The 26,721-nt window shown below is 46.4% G+C and overlaps 1 protein-coding gene across 1 annotated transcript; it reads right to left on the bottom strand.

Moving 5' to 3' along the window:
• Positions 1 to 778: 778 nt before the first annotated feature.
• LOC115460591 (interferon-inducible GTPase 5-like) lies at positions 779 to 26,721 on the bottom strand. The gene is made up of 2 exons (XM_030190355.1): positions 26,674 to 26,721; positions 779 to 2,069 (listed from the first exon to the last, which is right to left on the bottom strand). Exon 2 carries the CDS (start codon positions 1,985 to 1,987, stop codon positions 779 to 781), a length of 1,209 nt encoding a protein of 402 aa, XP_030046215.1. The 5' UTR covers positions 1,988 to 2,069; positions 26,674 to 26,721.

Below are 26,721 nucleotides of genomic sequence, written 5' to 3'. Positions count from 1 at the left end.
CCTCTAGGATTTGCACTCTATGCAAAAGTTGATAAGCAAAAAATGAATAGAGAAAATTGAAGATTCCATCTGTAAAGGACTTGCCACCTAGCTGAAAAGCAATATCGATAGATGAGAGACAAGTGACAGGAATACGGATTATAGAACTGGTTACAAGTGCAGGAAAACCCATAGTCTGGAGAATACAGAAAGGTTTTACCCCTACCTTAAAGTTTCATGATAACTAAAGATTAATAAGCAAACAGTATATAAGTGGATACTTTATCATTGGACTAACAGAGTGAAAAGTGTATTATTAACTTGTGGGAGTTAACAAGCAATAGTTATTAAAATAGCTTTTTAAGGTAGAAAGTGAAGGGATATAGTAGGAAAAAAGAAGAAAGGAGAACCACAGGTAAGATAATGGAAGAAGGTGTGGCAGTGAACAAATGATCAGGAAATGAAAAGGAGCTAAAAGATTTCCTTCCATAGAGAACAAGAAGAAATGAGGGCTGAGATATTCGGTTTGATGCTATGAGATTTTGCATAACAGAATAAGGAATTTGCCTCACAGTGAGACTGGAGATGCACATAAAGAGGATCAAGAAGGGGAGGGTAGAGCCCAAGGTCTGAGATTGGGAGATGATTTTGGCTACAATGTTCTGAAATAGATCAGAAAAGTAGAGAAAAGGGAAACATAACGAGCAAATGGTTATAGTAATCTAAGAACTATTGAGGGTAAAGATGAGACTCTTGTCCCTTCTTTTGTAAGTACAGTATATTGATCATTCATATATACTTAAAGTTCTGTCTCATAAAGAGCCACACGCAACACATTTTGAGCATCTTTCTCCAGATCATTAACAAAGCTGTTTAACATATAATATGTAGTACCAAAGGATATTCCTCCTGCAGCCAGAGAGCCAAACACAGGAATAGTACTCAGAAAATATTCGACTGCCATGAGTGCACCACCTGCAGCCTTAGTTAGCAGCTTAAAGACAAGATCAACAGATATTTCATGGGCCACTGGGGACTTTATGGCAGCTTTCAGGATGTCTATGGGCTTGTTAACCTTCTTAGCAAGTTTAGCAAGTGACTCTTCATCTAGACCAAATGCTTTGCAATAATTTGATAGAGCTTTTACCAAGATGGCAACATCACAAGCAACAGAGAGACCTGGCACAGGAATGACAGCAACAGTACATGACACTGTGGCTAATTTCCATATATGCTGTTTTAAAGCTTCTTTTTTCTTTTCTAACACCTTTGATGAAATGTTGGGCAAGGAGAGAAGAAAAGCATGCCTCTTATGCATGGGCAGTTCTGCCTCCAGTGTGTCCTGCAACAGTTGAAAATCATATTTTTCTAAATCCCAACTCGTTATAAGAAAAACTTGGGCTTTCACTTTCTCGTTCTCCAGGCTTTCTGTACAGTTTGATCTGATTATGTCCAGGATCTTTCCTTCATCATAGCTAGATTTACGACGTCTTTTTGATGCATCCACATCTGCATCCACTTTGCTGCGCACAAAGTAAAACTTTTTCCCCATGTCCTGAATATCACGAGCCAGCTTGACATGGTTGGATTTGAAGCGTTCTGAAGCAATGATAATAAAAAAGTCATACCGACTGAAATTAACTTTCTCAAGGTATGTATGTGCCTGAAAATTTGGAGTTCCAATTCCTGGAAGGTCCCATATAATTATATTTAGGTTCTTTGGATGTGGATAAGGGGTAGGCTCCAATGTAGTTTCATTCACACCTGTCTGAGCTGATCCTTCTTCTTCATCATCCAGACCCCTGATGGCATTAACAAAGGTTGATTTCCCAGATCCTGACTCGCCAGTGATGGCAATGTTCAGTTTGGCAGATTCCATTGATTCCAGAGTTTCCATGATTTTAGAAGCAGCCTCAGTCAGGTCCCCTGATTCTACTGCAGCCTTGAACTCATCAATTTCCTCTTGAGAGATTATTTCATATTCCTCGCTGGGATCAGTATCAGCCATTTTAGTTAGCAGGGTTGTGTGTGCTTCAAATTGCAGTAAGGACAACTCTTTCCAGAAATGTCAGCCTTTCTTAGTGATTCAGCTTAAAATAGAAAAGAGGCACATTATATTATTATTATTATTATTATTATATTAGTAAGTCACCTAATACAATTCATAATATTACCACTATAAGACCTTAATGTTCAGAGATTCAAACTTTGCTGCCCCTTTTTATAATAACTCACAAAATTTTAATTTTCAGGGCCTTCAAATGAAACATCTCTGAATTGTACCTGTAAGGCAAATGTACTAGAAAATTGAAACGGGAAAATGTGTATGCAGATTTCACAAGTAGTACAGCGTTATTATTAACTCAGATTAATTAAATCCATTCAATCTTTAATATACTCCCCTGCACTGAATATCCTGATGCATTCCCTAGTAATCAGTCAGTTAGATTACTGCGATTCATTATACATGGGTATCCGAGTTAAAGATCGTCACAGACTGCAGATTGTCCAGAATACAGCTATTAAAATCATCAATGGTCTCAACAATTTTGATTTGGTCACACCCTACTTCTAAAATGCTCACTGGTTGCCCATCTCTCACACCATCACATACACAATTTTGAAGTTAGTATTTAACATTCATATTTTTGATGAACCTCCCTACTTAGCATGCTATTTAGTTTTATATCTTCCTCCTTGGGCACTCAAATCTGCACACCTTCAACATCAAAATGTGTGTAACTATAGGGAAATTCACCATGAACACTCTAGACATTCCATTTTTTCACTCCAAGCTCCTAAACTTTGGAATTCATTACCTACTCACTTGCGTCAGTGTTCTTCCATTGACCAATTCAAATCTGAGCGCAAAACCTTTTTCTTTTTTGAGATGCATTTTCCAATGTCCCAAGATCACTCCATTAAATTCCATTGTTTTCATGGGATTGGTAGAGTGTGGCGCAGAATACCTCTTGTTTGATCCCCCACCTTCTTTCCTATTGTATTTATTTTATTTATTTATTTGTAGCATTTGTATCCCACATTTTCCCACCAATTTGCAGGCTCAATGTGGCTTACATTTGCCGTAATGGCGGTTGCCATTTCTGGGTAACAGAATTACAAATGGTATTGCGGTAAGGTGCAATCATACATGGTAACATACATGGAACATAACATATATGGAACAGATCATGGTGTATATATATATATATATATACACACACACACCATGTGCATACATACATGGTAAAGAAGAATACATTGTGGTATTGCATGAAGGTTCCTGAGTAATAATTTAGATTGTCACATACATTAGGTCATCGATTATAGAGAGACCCTCTTCAATATAAGGTTTAAAGTGATAGTGCTTGATTATTCATAGCAAAGAGGTTATTCAGTCATGTGAAAGGAGTTCAGTTTTGTGTAGATCGTGTATAATGTATTATTTAGTGTTTAAGATGGATGTTTATGATATGCATTCTTGAAAAGATCTGTTTTCAGTAGACTTCGGAAGATGGTTAGGTCTTGCACTGTTTTTATGGGCTTCGGTAGTGCGTTCCATAGCTGCATGCAGATGTATGAGAAACTGGTCGCGTATGTGGATTTGTATTTTAGCCCTTTATAATTAGGATAGTGGAGATTGAGGAATGTGCGTGATGATCTTTTTGCGTTCCTAATAGGCAAGTCTATAAGATCTGACATGTAGGTCGGGGCTTCCCTGTAGATGATTTTGTGGACCAGGGTGCAGACTTTGAACGCAATTCGTTCTTTTTGTGGGAGCTAGTGTAGTTTTTCTCTTAGGGGTTTGGCGCTTTCGTATTTCGCTTTTCCAAATATGAGTCTGGCTGCTGTGTTTTGAGCGGTTTGAAGTTTCTTAATGATTTGTTCTTTGCATCCGGCATAAATGGCATTGCAGTAGACTAGATAGCGAATGCTACATACCTGTAGAAGGTATTCTCCGAGGACAGCAGGCTGATTGTTCTCACTGATGGGTGACGTCCTCGGCAGCCCCCTCCATCGGAAAGTTTACTAGCAAAGGCCTTTGCTAGTCCTCGCGCGCCCATGCGCACCGCGCATGCGCGGCCGTCTTCCCGCCCGAAACCGGCTCGAGCCGGCCAGTCCAGTATGTAGCAAGACAATACACTTCAAGGGAAGACTCAACTCCAAAGGGGAGGCGGGCGGGTTTGTGAGAACAATCAGCCTGCTGTCCTCGGAGAATACCTTCTACAGGTATGTAGCATTCGCTTTCTCCGAGGACAAGCAGGCTGCTTGTTCTCACTGATGGGGTATCCCTAGCCCCCAGGCTCACTCAAAACAACAACCATGGTCAATTGGGCCTCGCAACGGCGAGGACATAACTGAGATTGACCTAAAAAATTTACCAACTAACTGAGAGTGTAGCCTGGAACAGAACAAACAGGGCCCTCGGGGGGTGGAGTTGGATCCTAAAGCCCAAACAGGTTCTGAAGAACTGACTGCCCGAACCGACTGTCGCGTCGGGTATCCTGCTGCAGGCAGTAATGAGATGTGAATGTGTGGACAGATGACCACGTCGCAGCTTTGCAAATTTCTTCAATGGAGGCTGACTTCAAGTGGGCTACCGACGCAGCCATGGCTCTAACATTATGAGCTGTGACATGACCCTCAAGAGCCAGCCCCCGCCTGGGCGTAAGTGAAGGAAATGCAATCTGCTAGCCAATTGGATATGGTGCGTTTCCCTACAGCCACTCCCCTCCTATTGGGATCAAAAGAAACAAACAATTGGGCGGACTGTCTGTGGGGCTGTGTCCGCTCCAGGTAGAAGGCCAATGCTCTCTTGCAGTCCAATGTGTGCAGCTGACGTTCAGCAGGGCAGGAATGAGGACGGGGAAAGAATGTTGGCAAGACAATTGACTGGTTCAGATGGAACTCCGACACAACCTTTGGCAAGAACTTAGGGTGAGTGCGGAGGACTACTCTGTTATGATGAAATTTGGTGTAAGGGGCCTGGGCTACCAGGGCCTGAAGCTCACTGACTCTACGAGCTGAAGTAACTGCCACCAAGAAAATGACCTTCCAGGTCAAGTACTTCAGATGGCAGGAGTTCAGTGGCTCAAAAGGAGGTTTCATCAGCTGGGTGAGAACGACATTGAGATCCCATGACACTGTAGGAGGCTTGACAGGGGGCTTTGACAAAAGCAAGCCTCTCATGAAGCGAACAACTAAAGGCTGTCCTGAGATCGGCTTACCTTCCACATGGTAATGGTAAGCACTGATTGCACTAAGGTGAACCCTTACAGAGTTGGTCTTGAGACCAGACTCAGACAAGTGCAGAAGGTATTCAAGCAGGGTCTGTGTAGGACAAGAGCGAGGATCTAGGGCCTTGCTGTCACACCAGACGGCAAACCTCCTCCAATGGAAGAAGTAACTTCTCTTAGTGGAATCTTTCCTGGAAGCAAGCAAGATGCGGGAGACACCCTCGGACAGACCCAAAGAGGCAAAGTCTACGCCCTCAACATCCAGGCCGTAAGAGCCAGCGACTGGAGGCTGGGATGCAGAAGTGCCCCTTCGTCCTGTGTGATGAGGGTCGGAAAACACTCCAATCTCCACGGTTCTTCGGAGGACAACTCCAGAAGAAGAGGGAACCAGATCTGACGCGGCCAAAAAGGAGCAATCAGAATCATGGTGCCTCGGTCTTGCTTGAGTTTCAACAAAGTCTTCCCCACCAGAGGTATGGGAGGATAAGCATACAGCAGGCCCTCCCCCCAGTCCAGGAGGAAGGCATCCGATGCCAGTCTGCCGTGGGCCTGAAGCCTGGAACAGAACTGAGGGACTTTGTGGTTCACTCGAGATGCGAAGAGATCTACCAAGGGGGTGCCCCACACCTGGAAGATCTGTCGTACCACACGGGAATTGAGCGACCACTCGTGAGGTTGCATAATCCTGCTCAACCTGTCGGCCAGACTGTTGTTTACGCCTGCCAGATATGTGGCTTGGAGCCCCATGCCGTGACGGCGAGCCCAGAGCCACATGCTGACGGCTTCCTGACACAGGGGGCGAGATCCGGTGCCCCCCTGCTTGTTGACATAGTACATGGCAACCTGGTTGTCTGTCTGAATTTGGATAATTTGGTGGGACAGCCGATCTCTGAAAGCCTTCAGAGCGTTCCAGATCGCTCGTAACTCCAGGAGATTGATCTGCAGATCGCGTTCCTGGAGGGACCAGCTTCCTTGGGTGTGAAGCCCATCGACATGAGCTCCCCATCCCAGGAGGGACGCATCCGTGGTCAGCACCTTTTGTGGCTGAGGAATTTGGAAGGGACGTCCCAGAGTCAAATTGGAGCAAATCGTCCACCAATATAGGGATTTGAGAAAACTCGTGGACAGGTGGATCACGTCCTCTAGACCCCCAGCGGCCTGATACCACTGGGAGGCTAGGGTCCATTGAGCAGATCTCATGTGAAGACGGGCCATGGGCGTCACATGAACTGTGGAGGCCATGTGGCCCAGCAATCTCAACATCTGCCGAGCTGTGATCTGCTGGGACGCTCGCACCCGCGAGACGAGGGACAACAAGTTGGTGGCTCTCGTCTCTGGGAGATAGGCGCGAGCCGTCCGAGAATCCAGCAGAGCTCCTATGAATTCGAGTCTCTGCACTGGGAGAAGATGGGACTTTGGATAATTTATCACAAACCCCAGTAGCTCCAGGAGGCGAATAGTCATCTGCATGGACTGCAGGGCTCCTGCCTCGGATGTGTTCTTCACCAGCCAATCGTCGAGATATGGGAACACGTGCACCCCCAGCCTGCGAAGTGCCGCTGCTACTACAGCCAAGCACTTTGTGAACACCCTGGGCGCAGAGGCGAGCCCAAAGGGTAGCACACAGTACTGGAAGTGGCGTGTGCCCAGCTGAAATCGCAGATACTGTCTGTGAGCTGGCAGTATCGGGATGTGAGTGTAGGCATCCTTCAAGTCCAGAGAGCATAGCCAATCGTTTTGCTGAATCATGGGGAGGAGGGTGCCCAGGGAAAGCATCCTGAACTTTTCTTTTATGAGATATTTGTTCAGGGCCCTTAGGTCTAGGATGGGACGCATCCCCCCTGTTTTCTTTTCCACAAGGAAGTACCTGGAATAGAATCCCAGCCCTTCCTGCCCGGATGGCACAGGCTCGACCGCATTGGCGCTGAGAAGGGCGGAGAGTTCCTCTGCAAGTACCTGCTTGTGCTGGAAGCTGTAAGACTGAGCTCCCGGTGGACAATTTGGAGGTTTTGAGGCCAAATTGAGGGTGTATCCTTGCCGGACTATTTGCAGAACCCACTGATCGGAGGTTATGAGAGGCCACCTTTGGTGAAAAGCTATCAACCTCCCCCCGACCGGCAGGTCGCCCGGCACTGACACTTGGATGTCGGCTATGCCCTGCTGGAGCCAGTCAAAAGCTCGCCCCTTGCTTTTGCTGGGGAGCCGCGGGGCCTTGCTGAGGCGCACGCTGCTGACGAGAGCGAGCGCGCTGGGGCTTAGCCTGGGCCGCAGGCTGTCGGGAAGGAGGATTGTACCTACGCTTACCAGAAGCATAGGGACCAGTCTTCCTTCCCCCGAAAAATCTTCTACCTGTAGAGGTAGATGCTGAAGGCTGCCGGCGGGAGAACTTGTCGAATGCGGTGTCCCGCTGGTGGAGAGACTCTACCACCTGCTCGACTTTTTCCCCAAAAATGTTGTCCGCACGGCAAGGCGAGTCCGCAATCCGCTGCTGGATTCTATTCTCCAGGTCGGCGGCACGCAGCCATGAGAGCCTGCGCATCACCACACCTTGAGCAGCGGCCCTGGACGCAACATCAAAAGTGTCATAAACTCCTCTGGCCAGGAATTTTCTGCACGCCTTCAGCTGCCTGACCACCTCCTGAAAAGGCTTGGCTTGCTCAGGGGGAAGAGCATCAACCAAGCCCGCCAACTGCCGCACATTGTTCCGCATGTGTATGCTCGTGTAGAGCTGGTAGGACTGGATCTTGGCCACGAGCATAGAAGAATGGTAGGCCTTCCTCCCAAAGGAGTCTAAGGTTCTAGGGTCTTTGCCCGGGGGCGCCGAAGCATGCTCCCTAGAACTCTTAGCCTTCTTTAGGGCCAAATCCACAACTCCAGAGTCATGAGGCAACTGAGTGCGCATCAGCTCTGGGTCCCCATGGATCCGGTACTGGGACTCGATCTTCTTGGGAATGTGGGGATTACTTAATGGCTTGGTCCAGTTCGCAAGCAATGTCTTTTTCAGGACATGGTGCAAGGGAACAGTGGACGCTTCCTTAGGTGGAGAAGGATAGTCCAGGAGCTCAAACATTTCAGCCCTGGGCTCGTCCTCCACAACCACCGGGAAGGGGATGGCCGTAGACATCTCCCGGACAAAGGAAGCGAAAGACAGACTCTCAGGAGGAGAAAGCTGCCTTTCAGGAGAGGGAGTGGGATCAGAAGGAAGACCCCCAGACTCCTCGTCAGAGAAATATCTGGGGTCTTCTTCGTCCTCCCACGAGGCCTCACCCTCGGTGTCAGACACAAGTTCACGGACCTGTGTCTGCAACCTCGCCCGGCTCGACTCCGTGGAGCCACGTCCACGATGGGGGCGTCGAGAGGTAGACTCCCTCGCCCGCATCGGCGAAGCTCCCTCCGCCGACGTAGTCGGGGAGCCTTCCTGGGAGGTGGCCGCGGTCGGCACCGCACGCGGTACCGACGTCGGGGACCTCAACCTGGGCGATGGACCAGCCGGCGCCACGCTCGACGGTACCGGAGGCGCAAGCACCGCCGGTACCGGAGGGGTAGGGCGCAACAGCTCTCCCAGAATCTCTGGGAGAACGGCCCGGAGGCTCTCGTTCAGAGTGGCTGCAGAAAAAGGCTGAGAGGTCGATGCAGGCGTTGACGTCAGAACCTGTTCCGGGCGAGGAGGCTGTTCCGGGCTGTCCAGAGTGGAGCGCATCGACACCTCCTGAACAGAGGGTGAGCGGTCCTCTCGGTGCCGATGCCTGCTGGGTGCCGACTCCCTCGGCGACCCAGAGCTCTCGGTGCCGACACGGGGAGGAGACCGGTGTCGATGCTTCTTCGACTTCTTCCGAAGCATGTCACCGGAGCTCCCCAGCACCGACGAGGAGGACGTAGAATCCATCCGTCGCTTCCTCGGGGCCGAGACCGAAGAGGGTCGATCCCGGGGGGGCTGTACTGCAGGAGCCCTCAGGGTAGGAGGAGACCCACCCGAAGGCTCACCGCCACCAGCAGGGGAATGGACAGCCCTCACCTGCACTCCTGACGATGCACCTCCGTCCGACGACATCAGCAGACGAAGTCTCGGTACCACCTACGTCGATGCAGTCGCCCGATGCCTCGGCGCCGATGCAGAGGTCCTATGCCTCGATGCAGTCGATGGAGCGGCAGCCAAGGAAGATGGTCCGGACGCTGACGACGTCGATGCACTCGATGCCTCCGGTGCCGATGCCGACGAAGAGCCCGAGAACAAAACGTTCCACTGGGCTAATCTCGCTACCTGAGTCCGCCTTTGTAACAGGGAACACAGACTGCAGTTCTGAGGGCGGTGCTGGGCCCCTAGACACTGAAGACACGCAGAGTGCCTATCAGTGAGCGAGATTACCCGGGCGCACTGGGTGCACTTCTTGAAGCCGCTGGAAGGCTTCGATGTCATGGGCGGAAAAATCACGCCGGCGAAATCAAAGGCCGAAATGGCGAAAATTGAAGCACCAAAATTTAAAGGGAGAAAAATCTCGACCGAGGCCAAACTAGGCCTACCCCGACAACGAAAGAAAACTTACGGGGCAAAAGCTGTGAAAATTACGGGAAGGGCAGAAAACCCGAAAGGGTCTTCCGGAACACTTCCGGAGCGCTTCCCGAACTTTTTCAACGAAAAACAAAGAAAAAACATGTCGAAAAGGACGCGCGAGGTCGACTCTCTGGGGCACGAACGGCGTAACACGACCGTACCGAGCGCGGACGAAAGAAGACTGGCCGGCTCGAGCCGGTTTCGGGCGGGAAGACGGCCGCGCATGCGCGGTGCGCATGAGCGCGCGAGGACTAGCAAAGGCCTTTGCTAGTAAACTTTCCGATGGAGGGGGCTGCCGAGGACGTCACCCATCAGTGAGAACAAGCAGCCTGCTTGTCCTCGGAGAAGACTTAGCACCATTGATTGTACTAGGCTGCAGAATACTTCCCTTGGGAAAAAAAGTTTGATTCTTTTAAGTTTCCACATTGAGTAGAACATTTTCTTTGCTGTATTTTTCGCATGGTCTTCAAGTGTGAGATTTCGGTCAATTGTGACTCCCAGTATTTTCAGCCTATCTGAGACCGGAAGTGTGTAGTCTGGGGTGTTTATGGTATTCGTTTTGTTTGTGTTGTATTGTGAGGACAGGATGAGACATTGTGTTTTTTCTGCGTTTACCTTTAGTTGGAATGCATCCGCCCATGAGTTCATTATTTGGAGGCTGTGTGTGATTTCATTTGTGATTTTGGTTATGTCTTGTTTGAACAGGATGTATATCGTGACATCGTCTGCATAGATGTATGGGTTGAGTCCTTGGTTGGATAGCGATTTGGCTAAAGGTGTCATCCTTAAGTTAAAAAGGGTTGTTGAGAGCGGTGATCCTTGTGGTACTCCACATTCAGGTTTCCATGGTGTTGACGTTTTTGAGTTTGAAATCATTTGATAGGGTCTTGCTGTTAAGAAGCCTTTAAACCATCTTAGTATGTTTCCTCCAATCCCAAAGTAGTCTAGGATGTTCGGGAGTATTTGGTGGCTGACCATGTCGAACACGCTGGACATATCAAATTGTAGGAGTAGCACATTGTTTCCAGTTGCAATTAGTTGTTTAAATTTGGTTATGAGAGTGGTTAACACTGTTTCAGTACTATGGTTAGATCGAAATCCTGATTGTGATTCATGTAGTATTGTGAATCTGCTTAGGTAATTGGTGATTTGTTTGGTTACCATACTTTCCATTAGTTTTACTATCAGGGGGATGGATGCTACTGGTCGATAGTCGGTTGTGTCGTTTAATTTTTTCTTTAAGTCTTTGGGTATGGGTGTAAGTAATATATTTCCTTTGTCCTTGGGGAAAAGTCCATGTTGTAGCATGTAGTTCAGGTGTGACGTAAGGTCTGTTATGAAGCGTTTGGGGGTGAATCTTATTAGGCTGCTGGGGCAGATATCCAGTTTGGAGTGGGTTTTGGAGAATTTGTTGAGTGCTTGATTGATAGTATCTTCGGTTAGCAGATCAAAGTCATTCCAGGTTCGGTCAGCTGGGTATTCACCAGGAGTAGGGTCCAGGCAGTCCATAAATTTTTCGTGATCATTGGTATTGAGTGGTAATGTGGATCGAAGTTTTATATTTTTCTCATTGAAGTATTTGGCAAGTTGGTCTGCCAATGGGGTGTCTATGCTGGCTGTGGTAACCGGTGTGGTGTCTATTAGTTTATTCACGAGTTGGTAGAGTTTCCTGCTTATTTTCGAAAGAGAAAGACGCCCATATTTCGAACCAAATCGGGAGATAGGCGTCTTTCTCCCGTGGGTGCCCAAATCGGTATAATCGAAAGCCGATTTTGAGCGGCTTCAACTGCAATCTGTCGGGGAAACGACCAAAGTTGACGGGGGTATGTTGGAGGCGTGGTGAAGGCGGGACTGGGGCATGGTTATCGGCCGAGGAGAGATGGGCGCCCTTGGCCGATAATCGAAAAAAGAAAGGCATTTTTAGCGCAAATTTGGGTCACTTTTTTTGGACCCTGTTTTTTCACGAACAAGTCCCAAAAAAGTGGCCCAACTGCCCAGATGACCACTGGAGGGAATCAGGGATGACCTCCCCGGATTCCCCCAGTGGTCACTAACCCCCTCCCACCAAAAAAACCCCACTTAAAAAACCTTTTTTGCCAGCCTCTATTCTAGCCTCAAATGCCGTACCCACGTCCATGACAGCAGAATGTGTTCTATCCTGTGACAGCCTTTCCCTGGTTGTGATGTGCATCTCGGGTGAGTGTGACACCTTTTCTGTTATGTGCACTGCAGAGTCACATCAGCAATGCATTGTGGTGGATGTAGGGTATTGGGCTCCGTGTTTCCACTAGCTTGTGTTAAATGCTCACGATGTTGGTAGGTGGTAGGCTCTACTCCCATGGTGCTTTTCCCCCTGCCTACTGAGTCAGAGTGTGCCCTGTTTTCTTTCTGGTAGTCCATGAGGTAGTGGCCATTTTTGTAAACCAGTTTTAGATCTCTTTCATGTGTTAGCCACGTTACAGAACCTAGTTCTTACCTTGAATGTTACTGAAAGAGGGCATTATACAGCATTCTGCCAGCTCTGCACTACTGCTCATCTCAGTACCAGGGAGACTCGTTGCCAGTGGGGCACAACCTCTGATCTGCAGTTAACTGTGAGTAAACGTGCTTATTCCAATAAGGGACGTTATCGGAGCGATTAGGCTTCAGGTGTCAACTGTTGTGCCAAGGTTATACAGCAGCAACAAGTCCTAGAGGCCTGCGTGTATGCAGGTCCCTGGAGCACTGTTAGAGGGTACCGCAGTGCACTTCAGGCAGGTGGAACCAGGCCCATCCCCCTCCCACCTGTAACACTTGTGCTGGTAAACGGGAGCCCTCCAAAACCCACTGTACCCACATGTAGGTGCCCCTTTCACCCCTAAGAGCTATGGTAGTGTTGTACATTTGTGGGTAGTGGGTTTTGGGGGAGGGGAGTTGGGGGCTCTGCACCCGTGGTAAGAGAGCTATGCATGTGGGAGCAGTTTCTGAAGTCCACCGCACTGACCTCTAGGGTGCCCAGTTGGTGTCCTGCCATGTCAGGAGGGCCAGTGTACTACGAATCGTGGCCCCTCCCACGACCAAATGACTTGGATTAGGACATTTGTGATCTGAGCATTTTTAGTTTCCATTATTGCTAAAAAAAACCAAATGCCCAGCTCACAAACGATTAAATCCATGGCACATTTGGTCCGTACAAACCGTATTTTCGAACCGAAAGATGGACGCCCATTTTTTCGAAAATACGGTCTGGTCCACCCCTTCACTTCCCCGTTTTCGGAACTAGTCGCCCATGGAGATGGACGTTCGATTATGCCCCTCTTTATGTGCGTCTTTGTAGTCTGGTCCTATTTTGGTTTTGCAGTATGCTCTTTTGTTGTCTTATTGTATATTTGTATTTTCTTTGCATTTGTTTCCAAGCTTTGAGTGTATGTTCATTTTTTATTTTTTGCCATGCGCATTCGAGTCTCCTGACTTGTGTTTTTAGTTTTTTCAGTTCTTTGTTGAACCAAGGTATTGAGTTGTGTCTTCTTGTGGTTCTTGTTTGTAGTGGTGCAATTTCATCTAATATGTTTCTTAATCTGTCGTCCCAGCTTTGAAGATAGTGTTTGGAGTCTGTCTGTACTAACCATTCATCTTTGTAGATCTGTTTCCAGAATGTACCAGGATCAATCTGTCCTCTAGTGGTGTAGGTTGTGCATTCTTGCTTGGGTTGTGTGTCTTTTTTCCGCCATTGTAGGGCTACATTTAATTTATGGTGGTCTGTATGTTGTTTAGTTTAATAGTCTAGCCCCTTTTTGATTGTAGACTGTACGCTGCCTGGATGGTACTTCCCTTTAGGCAGGATAGTAAATTTTAATAAAGTTTAAAACTTGAGGGCTTAGTCCATTTGTTATAAAATGAATTTCCTTTTTGATTTATGGGTAAAACACATTAATAAATTCAGGACTGAATGGGGAAATTATTGTGACTTTTACACAGCCTCTAATTTTGTCCTTCTTCAGTAAGCTGCATTTTAATTTTCTTTATCTTCTCTGCTGTCTATTAAATCCTTTTTCTCTCACCATAGCTGCAAATCTGGTTATTTGGTTCTTGAAAATCCCTGGTACTCCAATGAGTTTTCCCAAGTTGCCAACTGTACTGGATCTATGGACAACTGGATGTCTCTGTAGTTTTTTTTTTGGTTTGCTTGTTTCCTTTTAAGCACACCACTGTCTTTTGCTTTACTTTACCTTGTTAATATCCCAACTACCCATATTTTCACTATTTCCTGAAACATTGTATGATATCTTTGATTTGGTCAGTTATTTCAGCTTAGAAAAAATTCTTTAGAGCTGATATTCAGCAGGTTTTATCTGGGTAGGGGTGGCTAGTACCTGGATAAATCCCACTTACAACATCTAAACCAGGTTTTTCAGAAACATCTGGATAATGGTGCTCAAAATCTATAGAGATTGCTTCAATACTATCCAGATAGTACCGGGGCTGTCCAAGGGCTGAGTTTCACTTATATAATCAACCAGTGGTGATATTCAGTCTGCTAACTGGGTAACTGCCTGAATAAAGTTAGGACAGCTATGTGTCCTAACCTTACCTGGTGAGTTATCTTGGTACCAGCCTGAAAATTGTCGGTACCCAAATAAGTCCCGGTGGCCAAGTAATACCCTGATATCCATATACCAGCATTGACTATTTGGATTCACCCAAGCTCTGGCTCCTGAACCAGTTAAAAAAAAACTATTCCAGATAAAAGCAGCCTTTCCTGAAGAACTGGGCATACAAGGGGACAGGAAATTCCCAGGCTGGAGTAGGACTTGAAGACAGGGAAGATCTCAGGTGCCTAGGATGTTTCTCTGTGGGAAGGCTAATGAGGAAAGGATCCCTCGGTAGGAAGAACCTCCCTGGGTGCACAAATAGTATATAAAGGCTCCCAGAGGGACCAGAGGCGTGGAGCTCCTGCAGATTCCTGACTACAGCAGTGTCTGGCCCCAAGAGCAGTGGATAATTTGTTTAGCTCCTGCTTTATCCAGGGAGGCCCTGGCTACGTTTTGGGGTTTGTCTCCTGCGGAAGTAGCGGACTATGCCTGTCTTAAAAGGGCCATCTTGGACAGATATGGTTTGAGCAAACAAACATATCGCCGGCGGTTCCGGTTGAAGGTGGATGGAGGGGGATACTCCGAGAGCCCTGGCTCAAAAACTCAGGGACCTAGCTATTAAGTGGCTGGAACCGGACAACAGGTCAGTGTTGCAAATTATGCAAGAACTTGTGTTGGAGCAGTTTCTGGAAGCTCTACCCAAGCTAGTAAGAGTGGACTTGGTTAAAAGAGGGTGTGAGACATTTGAAGCAGCAGTCAAGGGGATGGAATGCTAATTGGCATCTCAATGTTTTTTTTTTTTTTTTTTTGGGGGGGGGGGAGGTGGTTATCCCTCAGTCAAAGGGCATGTCTTTTAGAAGTCCTCCAGGATATAATGAAAGGGGGATGGTGGAGGAGAGGCAGTGTTATCGGTGTGGGAAACACTTATGTCACCAGGTCCCCCTTCTGGTGATAGGCCTGGGCTGCTCCTGCTTAGCCTTCCTGGCTTCACCATTGGCTAGAAGGCTCCAACCACTGTTCGGTCCTTGCTCTGTACTTGCTGGCTCTGACACCCTTTCTGAATGGCAGTCACCCATCAGTATTTTACGGCAAGCTCCAACAAAATGCACAGCAACTGCAAGGCTTCTTATAATTTAGAGGTTTATTAGATTTATTCCCTGGTCACATAGGCACACCCTTATAGGTTTCCCTTTTCAAACATAGTCCAGCTCACTTTCTTAGGAAGTCTTAATAAGTGTCCAGCTACTTCTGACGCTGCTTAACTCCTCAGCAGTTTGTCAGTTCCACCAGATTTGCACCCTTCGTGCATTCCCTCTTACAGTCTCAAATGATTCAACAAGATAGTTTTTAATTTCACTTCTCCCCACCTTCCCTTCTTCCATAATGCTCCTTTTCCTCATAGGTAATACATCAGGCTAACATCCTCCACAGGCTTCTTCCCCATTGCATCAACCTTCTTTCCCCAGTCCTAAACAGTTCTGGTATTGTGGCAGACAGGAAACCTTTTACTTTACCCCCTTGGGTCTGTGCTAGAGCTGAAATCTCCATACACTTCTCCTCTAGCCCCACCACTGCCTCTATTTTATCATACTCCATAGCCTCCTCCCCACAGGGTTTCCACAGCTGCTCCTCATCACCCTGATCAGAGACCATTTCCCAATCATTCTCCCCACCCTCCAGCTCCTGCAAGTTTTGCCTAAGGTGTGATGCATCCTGGGAATGGTAGTTCCTTCTCCTACTCAATATTTTGACCGGTTTCTTAGCCACTAGGGGGCGAATCTCATGCATAGTAGGTACCTGAGAGTGAACCTTTCTCTTCTTTAAGAATACCTCCTTCTCGAGCCTCTGACTCCGCACTCTTTCAGTCAGATCTTTCCCAGACTCCTTACACCGGCTAAGAGCAAATATTCAGTGCTACACCAGATAAGTCGAGTGGTTTAAGATAGGCCTGCAATTTAAAAGGCCTATCTTTAACCGCTACTAACATAACTGACTAGTGATGAATATGTGCTTAGTTGGTTTAGTTGCAACAGGCTAACCCCCCCCCCCCCCCCTAGATATTCAATGCCGGTTCCCAGAAATGGCCCAGCATTGAATATATGGGTCAGTGCCAGCAGTGGCTGCTAAGCGCTGCCTGCCTCTGGCTGAATATCAGTGGAACATATAAAATTAAGAACATAAGAATAGCCATGCTGGGTTAGACCAATGGTCCATCTAGCCTAGTATCCTGTTCCCAACAGTGGCCAATCCAGGTCACAGGTACCCTGCAGAAATCCAAATAGTAGCAACATTCCATGCTACCAATCCCAAAGCAAGCAGTGGCCTATGGACTTTTCCTCTAGGGACTTGTCCAAACATTTTTTAAACCCAGATACTAACTGCTGTTAGTACATCTTCCGGCAAAGAGTTCCGAAGTTTATTCGTTGAGTGAAAAAAATATTTCCTCATTGAGTAGGCCCTAGTCTTTGTACTTTTTGAAACAGTAAAAAAAATCGATCCACTTCTACCCGTTCTGTACCAATCAAGAGGGAGGTAACTACACAGAACAGCAGTGCAACCCTAAAATCATAGGTATGGAGAGGTAGCTTACAGAGTGGCAGTTACAATCCTAACCACTTTAACGGGCAGATCAGATGGGCTGCATTGGTCTTTATCTGTTATCATTTACTACATAGGGGGGGGGGGGGGCTGGAGGTTCAGTCCCTTTTCTGGGGGGGACCATAAGCATGAAAATGCATGCTAGACAGGGCTCCCTATTCCTCCCCAGTGCTCTGAAAACCCAAATGCCAGCTCCGAGCTGGGTTTGCTGTGGGAGCAGTACCAATGTTTGGTGCACTGCCTGCTGAGCACTGGGGAGGAATACCTAATGCCTTGTTTAGCATGCATTTGCATGCTACTTGCGCTTAGAGCCAATGAGCTCATTGTTACATATGCTCTCCAGCATTGATCATAGGAAGAAGGCAAACACGGGCACTAATCCAGTACTAATGGCCTCTAGTACCCGCATTTCTCTTTGATCATCGACCCATCAATTCCTATCCCTCCCTCCCCACTATGGTGCCTGAGGTTCTCTCTCAATTCCCTCTCCCTCCTCCCTCCCACATTGCCCATGGCTCTCTCTCAATTCCCTCCCTCTCCTCCCCATGGTGCCTCCGGTTCTGTCTCAATTTCCTCCCTCCCCCTCCCCTGCACAGTCTGGCATCTCTCCCAGCCCTCCCCTCCCGGACCTGACTGTGGCTCTCCCTGCACCTGCAGTACCTTTTTAAACAGCAAATCTTTGGCCTCTCCCCCTCCCCTCCCCTCCCCTCCGCTCCAAGACCTGACTGAAGCTCTCACTCCACACCCCCACAACTGCACCCACAATACCTTTTTAAATAGCAAGCCTTCTACCCTGCAGGGCAGCAGCAGTCAAACTCTACAACTTCCTATTTTCAGACGGGGCGGACTAGGTCAGAGGGAATGCTTGGCGCATGCCACAGGCAGTCTTTGAGTACAGCTGCCACTGGCCTGCAGGGCCAAAGGCTTACTGTTTAAAAAAGTATACCAGGTGGGGGTGCGGGTACAGGAGCAGAAGAGGGAGTGAAAGGGAGAGATGCAGTCAGGTCGAGAGAGCAGGGAGTGATGCCAGGCAGCATGCAATTAATTGTTAATTACAAACATATGAACATACTGGGACAGACCAAAGGTCCATCAAGTACAGTATCCTGTTTCCAACAGTGGTCAACCCAGGTCACAAGTACCTGGCAAGATCCCAAAACAATAGAATGCATTTTATGGTACTTATCCAAGAAATAAGCAGTGGATTTTCCCTAAAACCATGTTAATGGCTTATGGGCATTTAGGAAAATAGCCAAACCTTTTTTTAAACCCCGCTAAGCTAACTGTGTTTACAACATTCTCTGGGAATGAATTCCAGAGTTTAATTACACATTGTGCGAAGAAATATTTTCTCCGATTTGTTTTAAAATTACTACTTTGTAGCTTCATTGCGTGCCCCCTAGTCCTAGTATTTTTGGAAAGAGTAAACAAGCAATTCACATCTACTTGTTTCACTCCACTCATTATTTCATAGACCTCTATCATATCTCCCCTCGGACATATTTTGTCCAAGCTGAACAGCCCTAGCTGCTTTAACCTTTCCTCAGAGGGAAGTTTTTCCATCCCCGTTACCATTTTTGTCGCCCTTCTCTGTACCTTTTCTAATTCCAAAATTTTGGGGGGAGATGCGGTGACCAGAATTTCACAAGGTACTTGAGGTGCAGTCGCACCATGGACTGATATAAAAGCATTATAACATCCTCATTTTTGTTTTCCATTCCTTTCCTAATAAAACCTAACATTCCATTTGCTTTCTTAGCCACCACTACACACTGAGCAGAGGGTTTCAACGTATCATCAACGATGACATCTAGACCTTTTCCTGATCAGTGACTCCTAATGGGAAACCTTGCATCACGTATCTATAGTTCGGGTTCCTCTTTCCCACATGCATCACTTTGCACTTGCTCACATTAACATCATCTGACATTTGGATGCCCAGTCTCGTAAGGTTCTCTTGTAATTTTTCACAATCCTCTGGCAATTTAACAACATTGAATAACTTTGTGTCGTCAGCAAATTAAATTACCTCACTAGTTATTCCCATCTCTATTCATTTATAAATATGCTAAAAAGCAGCAGTCCTTGTACAGACCCCTGCAGAACCCCACTATCTACCCTTCTCCATTGGGAATACTGATTATTTAACCCTACTCTCTGTTTTCTATCTTTTAACCAGTTTTTAATCCATGAAAGAACACTACCTCCTATCCCACGACTTTCCAATTTCTTCTGGAGTCTCTCATGAGGTACTCTGTCAAATGGCTTTTCAAAATCCAGATACACAATATCGACCAGCTCACCTTTATCCACATGTCTATTTACCCCTTCAAAGAAATGTAGTAGGTTGGTGAGGCAAGATTTCTTTCCATGTTTGCTTTGTCTTATTAATCCATGCTTAGATATGTACTCTGTAATTTTGTTACCTATAATAGTCTCTACCATTTTGCCCAGCACCAACATCAGGTTCTCCAGTCTATAATTTCCGGGATCACCTCTATAACCCTTTTAAAAAATCGGTGTTACATTGGCCACCCTCCAATCTTCCGATACCATGCTTGATTTTAAAGATAAATTATAAATTACTAACAATAATTCCACAAGTTCATTTTTCAATTCTATCAGTACTCTGGGATGATTACCATCCAGTCTAGGCAATTTGCTACTCTTCAAGTTTACAGAAATTTGATTCAGTTTCTCTGACTCATCTGCATTGAATACCATTACTGGCACCGGTATCTCTCTCACATGTTTCTCGGTGAAGACCAAAGCAAATAATTCATTTAATCACTCCACTATGGCCTTGTCTTCCCTGAGTGCCCCTTTTACCCCTCGGTCATCTAGTGGTCCATTTGATTCTTTTGCTGGCTTCTTGCTTCTAATATACCTAAAGACGTTTTTAGCATATGCTTTTGCCTCCAACACAATCTTCTTTTGAAAGTCTCTCTTTGCCTTCCTTATCAGGGCGTTGCATTTGACTTGCCATTCCTTCTGCTGTTTCCTATTATTTTCATTCAGATCCTTTTCCATGCCGGCTGTCGTGTGACATTTCTTCCTCCATTTTTAATACATGGAATATATCTGGCCTGGGATTCAAGGATCGTATTTTTGAACAGCATCCACGCCTGATATAAATTTTTACCTTTGCAGCTGCTCCTCTATGTTTGTTTTTTTACCGTTCTTCTCATTTTATCAGTCTCCTGTGCGTCCTTACTCCAGAGCTTATATCAAATCTCATCATGTTATGAACAGTGTTGTCAAGCGGCCCCCAGCACCATTACTTCCTGCACCAGATCATGCGCTCCACTAAGGACTAGGTCTAGAATTCTTCCTCCTCTTGTTGGCTCCTGAATCAGCTGCTCCATAAAGCAGTCCTTGATTTCATCAAGGAATTTTACCTCCCTAGCATGCCCTGATGTTACATTTACCCAGTCAATATCAGGGTAATTGAAATCACCCATTATTATTGTGTTCTCAATTTTGTTAGCCTCCCTAATTTCTGATAACATTTCTACATCTGTCTGTTCATACTGGCCAGGTGGATGGAAGTATACTCCTATCACTACCTTTTTCCTCTTTACACATGGAATTTCAATCCATAGGGATTCTAAGATGTGTTTCATGTCTATTTCTTTCAAGGCCCTCCAACATATAATGGTACACTCCACCAGTTTGATCCATCACTGCAATATAATTTGTATCCTGGTATGACAGCGTCTCACTGGTTGACCAACCAAGTCTGAGATGCCTATTATATCTATTTTTAGTGCAATATATTCTAACACTTCCATCTTAAGTACATAATAAGCACATAAGTATTGCCACACTGGGACAGGCCAAAGGTCCATCAAGCCCAGCATTCTGTTTTCATCAGTGGCCAATCTAGGTCATAAATACCTGTCAAGATCCCAGAAAAGCTCAATACATTTTGTGCTGCTTATCCCAGAAATAATATCACAAGACTACTAACAGAGTGTGCTATGCACATAGCACTTATCTTATGCAGCTGGTGTACTCTTACACCCCGACATGTCCCCGTTTCATAACACTTTATCAAGGGAGAGTACCACCGCATCAAGTTTCTTACTGCAGCATGGTACTCCCCCTTGATAAAGTGTTACGAAACGGGGACCTGTCGGGGTGTAAGAGTACACCAGCTGCATAAGATAAGTGCTATGTGCATAGTTATAAGTATGGCTATGATTAAATGAAATATAGATTGAAGGATTTATGTATTTTAGGAGGTGGGGGGTGAGTCGATGATTAACATAAAAACACGAGCATGTGATTCACCTTAGAGTGAAATGAAAATAGCCGTGTTAGTTATGAGACTCTACCTCACTTAGAACTATATAGCCAACTCGTTAAACACACTCTGTTAGTAGTCTTGTGATATTATTTGAATACTGAGTGAGGCCGTGAACAGTTGGACAGTATCCCAGAAATAAGCAGTGGATTTTTCCCAAGTCCATTTTAATAATGGTCTATGGACTTTTCCTTTAGGAAGCTGTCCAAACCCTTTTTAAACCCCGCTAAGCTAACTGCCTTTACCACATTCTCTGACAATGAATTTCAGAGTTTAATTACATGCTGAGTGAACAAATTTTTCTATGATTCGTTTTAAATTTACTACTTTGTAGCTTCATTGCTGCACTTGGAAAAGAGTAAACAAAAATGATTCACGTCTACCCGTTCCATTCCACTCATTATTTTATAGACCTCTATCATACCTCCCCTCAGCCGTCTTTTCTTCAAGCTGAAGAGCCCTAGATGCTTCAGCCTTTCCTCATAGGGAAGTCGCCCCATCCCCTTTATCATTTTCGTCACCCTTCTCTGTATCTTTTCTAATTACACCATATCTTTTTTTGAGATGCGGCAACCAGAATCGAACACAATATTCGAGGTGTGGTTGCACCATGGAGCAATATAAAGGCATTATAACATCCTCATTTTTGTTTTCCATTCCTTTCCTAATAATACCTAACAATCTCTTTGCTTTCTTAGCCGCCGCAGCACATTGAGCAGAGGGTTTCAACGTATCATCAATGACAACACCTAGATCACTTTCTTGGTCGGTGACTCCTAATGTGGAACCTTCCATTACATAGCTATAATTTGGGTTCCTCTTTCCCACATTCATCACTTTGCAATTGCTCACATTAAACGTCATCTGCCATTTAGAAGCCCAGTCTCGTAAGATTCTCTTGTAATTTCTCACAATCCTCTTGCGATTTAACAACTTTGAATAACTTTTTGTCATCAGCAAATTTAATTACCTCACTAGTTATTCCCTATCTCTAGATCATTGATAAATATGTTAAAAAGCAGTGGTCCTAGTACAGACCCCTGCAGGACCCCACTATGTACCCTTCTCCATTTAGAATATTGACCATTTAATCCTACTTTCTGTTTTCTATGTTTTAACAAGTTTTTAATCCACAATATTTCTTAGGCTTCTGGCATTTGCATATAGGTATTTCAAACTATGTTGTTCTTATTTGCATCTTGCTCAGCAGCTGACAGTGATAATTTGCAATCTTGAAAGTCTGTCTGCTTTTTATTTAAAGACACCTGGTCCCTATGAAGAAAGACCAAGGAGACTAGGGCTTTTCAGCTTGGAGAAGAGACGGCTGAGGGGAGACATGATAGAGGTATATAAAATAATGAGTGGAGTGGAACAGGTGGATGTGAAGCGTCTGTTCACACTTTCCAAAAATACTAGGACAAGGGGGCATGCGATAAAACTACAGTGTAGTAAATTTAAAACAAATCGGAGAAAATGTTTCTTCACCCAACGTATAATTAAACTCTGGAATTCATTGCCGGAGAACGTGGTGAAGGCGGTTAGCTTGGCACAGTTTAAAAAGGGGTTAGACGGTTTCCTAAAGGACAAGTCCATAAACCACTACTAAATGGACCAGGGGAAAAATCCACAATTCCAAGAATAATGTATAGAGTGTTTGTACGTTTGGGAAGCTTGCCAGGTGCCCTTGGCCTGGATTGGCCGCTGTCATGGGCAGGATGCTGGGCTCGATGGACCCTTGGTCTTTTCCCAGTGTGGCATTACTTATGTACTATGGTCTCTACTGCCACCTCGCTAACGGGGTGCCCTATCTTCCCTGTTTTGCTGATATCTTTCAAAGATAGCTTGTCCGAGCCATCCACTTTTGAGTGACTGTCGGCCTTCCCCCAGTTTCTAGTTTAAAAGCTGCTCTATCTCCTTTTTAAATGTTGATACCAGCAGCTTGGTCCCATCCTGGTTAAGATGGAGCCCATCATTATGGAATAGGCTCTCCCTTCCCCAGAATGTTGCCCAGTTCCTAATAAATCTAAAATCCTCCTCCTTGCACCATCACCTCATCCACGCATTGAGACTCCGGAGCTCTGCCTGTTTCTTGGGCCCTGCACGTGGAACAGGGAGCACTTCTGAAAATGTTTCCCTGGAGGTTCTGGAGTTCAGCTTTCAACCTAAGAGCCTAAATTTGGCTTCCGGAACCGCCCTCCCACATTTTCCTATGTCATTGGTACCCACATGAACCATGACAGCTGGCTCCTCCTCAGCACTGTCTAAATTCTTATCTAGGTGCCGCATGAGCAGTGCTGTACTGGAGCCGGCTCGCACCGGCTTGCAAGAGCCGGTTGTTAAATTTTTAAAGTTCTTGCTAGCCGGTTGTTGTGGCAGGCGAGCCGGCTCCCAGGGGCGCCGCAACCTGGCGGTGAGGTAAGCATGGCAGGAGGGCGCCACAAGCCATGCTTACCTCATCCCCTGTTGCTCTGGGGGGTTTAAATTGTTGATTTACCTCCATCGCAGCAGCCGCAGTGAAAGCCCGTCTCTAGCCTTCCCTTCATTCCCGTCAGTGTCCTGCTTTTTTCTGATGTCATTTCCTCTTTCCGCGAGGGCGGGACACTGACAGGAAATGAAGGGAAGGCTAGAGATGGGCTTACACTGCGGCTGCTGCGATGGATGCAGGGGAGCGAGGAGAATTGTTGGGTGGGTATGGATGGCTGGAGGGGGGCAGGGGAGCGAAGAGAATCGCTGGGTGGGTATGGATGGCTGGAGGGGGTCAGGGGCGTGAAGAGAATCGCTGGGTGGGTATGGATGGCTGGAGGGGGGCAGGGAAGACAGAAGAATCGCTGGGTGGGTATGGATGGCTGAAGGGGGGCAGGGGAGAGAAGAGAATCGCTGGGTGGGTATGGATGGCTGGAGGAGGGGCAGGGAAGAGGAGAGAATCACTGGGTGGGTATGGATGGCTGGAGTGGGGGCAGGGGAGAGGGGAGAATCGCTGGGTGGGTGTGGATGGCTGGAGGGGGGGCAGGGGAGGAGAGAATCGCTGGGTGCATGTGGATGGCTGGAGGGGGGGCAGGGGAGAGAGGAGAATCGCTGGGTAGGTGTGGATGGCTGGAGTGGGGGCAGGGGAGAGAAGAGAATCGCTGGGTGGGTATGGATGGCTGGAGGGGGGCAGGGGAAAGGAAAGAATTGCTGGGTGGGTATGAATGGTTGGAGGGGGGCAGGAGAGAGGAGAGAATTGCTGGGTGGGTATGGATGGCTGGATGGGGGGCAGGGGAGAGGAGAGAATCGCTGGGTGGGTATGGATGGCTGGAGGGGGGTAGGGGAGAGGAGAGTTGCTGGACATGGATGGAGGAGAGGGAAGGGAGAGAGAAGAAATGCTGGACATGGATGGAGGGGAAGGAAGAGTGAGGAAGGAGATGAGATGAAGGAAAAGGAAGAGAGGAGAAAAACTGCACATGGATGAAGAAAATAGGCAGAAGCTGGATCCTCTGGACAGTCAAGTCTGCGGAGGACCCAGCTTTTATTTACGGATGTAGGACAAGAAATGAAGAAGAAAGGTGGAAAGTAAAGAAATAAATGGAAAGGAAGCCCTGGAAACGGAGTTAAGAGGACAGATAGCAGCAGAATCGGATACTGGGCCAGCATGACCAGAAAAACAAAGTCACCAGACAACAAAGGTAGAAAAAAATCATTTTATTTTCATTATAGTGTTTGGAATATGTCCACTTTGAGTTTATATTTACTTACTTATTTATGGCATTTTATCCCACATTAACCATGAATTAGATTGGAACCTGGGATCATTAAAAAAAATTTCCTGGAGTAATGCATTGCCCCCCCCCCCCCCAGGCTCTCTCCCCCCAGCTCTGCAATTTTGAGGGGGCAGAGGTGAATGGGGGGGCACAGAGGTGGACGAGGGGTGCAGAGGTGGACGGGGGGGAGGGGCGCAGAGATGGACCAGGGAGAGAGCCTGTTGTTAAACATTTACCAGCACACCACTGTACGTGAGGTACACCACCTTCGCATCAAGCGATCCTCACGTCCACCAGCCACCCAGCTATCTACATGCCTAATAATTGAATCTACAGCTACAATGGCAGTCCTAACCTTTCCCTCCTGTATGAAAAGCAATGGAGACACATTCTCGGTGCGAGAGGATGTTGGATTCCCTGGAGGGCAGGTCCTGGCTACAGGATCACTTTCTGCCTCTCCACAGTGATGCTCTCCCTTCAGGAGACCTTTCTCCTCCACGGCAGCACAAAAGTTGCCAGACTGGAGGTGGGACTTCTCTACTATTTCCCTATAGGCCTGGTCTATAAACCTCTATGTCTGCCTCAGCTCCTTCAGGTCTGCTATTCTAGCCTCCAGAGATCGAACCCATTCCCTAAGTGCTAGGAGTTCCTTGCGCCGAGTATACACATACGACTTCTCACCAACTGGGAGATAATCAAACATGTGACACTCAGTACAAAAGACTGGAGAGCCCCCATCTCTCTGCTGGACTGCTGCCTGCATCTTATTATTGGTGATTTTCTAATTAAGTTACTAATGAAATGGAAATATAGAAACTAATGTCCCTTAAGATTTCTGGTTATATGCTATGCTAATATTTAGTTTTTATTATTATTATTCTTTTAATGCTATTAGTAGGTACCCCTCAATGGATCTAAGTAGACTATTTCTAAGCTAATTGCAGGCAAATAGAGATGCCCTAATTAAATATGCAGTCTCCTAATTGGTTGAAGGGCCTATATATTAGAGATTAAGCCAGGGGTGGGTGGGAGGAAATTGAAGTCTAAACTGAGGCTTCCTGTGGACATGAATTGAGGTTGAAGGGGGGCAGTCTCGGGAAAAATGTCAGGAAGTATCTTTTCAAGGAGAGGGTGGTAGATACTTGGAAGGCCCTCTCACGGGATGTGGTGGAGATGAAAACGGTAACGAAATTCAAAAATGTGTGGGATAAACACAAAGGAATCCTGTTCAGAAGGAATGGATCCACAGAAGCTTAGCGGAGATTAGGTGGCAACACCGGTAATTGGAAGCAAAGCTAGTGCTAGGCACACTCCTACAGTCAATGCCCTGAAAATGGCAAGGACAAATCAAGGTCAGGTATACATATAAAGTAGCACATACAATGAATTTATCTTGTTAGGCAGACTGGATGGACTGTACAGGTCTTTATCTGCCGTCATCTACTATGTTACTGTGTTATATTAGCTGTGTTTTATAAAATTGTTATAGTAACTGTAAAAAAGCCCTCTTAAGTGCTAGCCTATGGAACTGTAACTTTATATGCTAAGAAAAAGCTATTCCCTACACTCCTATACTAAGTGAGTGCAGCAATTCAAAAATAATGTCCTCGAGGTTACCTATTTAATTCTGAGCCTACCTTTCCCTAAGTTAAAAAAACAAAAAACAAAAAACAATTTCCCAGCAAATTCTTACCAATGAAGAGCTCTCCTTCTCTGGAACTGTTCTCACAGCACTTCTTCC

Source organism: Microcaecilia unicolor, chromosome 1, assembly GCF_901765095.1.
Source record: "Microcaecilia unicolor chromosome 1, aMicUni1.1, whole genome shotgun sequence".
In the NCBI taxonomy this organism is placed as follows: domain Eukaryota; kingdom Metazoa; phylum Chordata; class Amphibia; order Gymnophiona; family Siphonopidae; genus Microcaecilia; species Microcaecilia unicolor.
The sequence above is the reverse complement of the archived record's forward strand: the minus strand, read 5'-3'. Positions and strand labels throughout refer to the sequence as shown.

Bases quoted from the DNA above. Each gene is read 5' to 3' on its own strand.
- LOC115460591 (XM_030190355.1), bottom strand. From the start codon at position 1,987: ATGGCTGATACTGATCCCAGCGAGGAATATGAAATAATCTCTCAAGAG.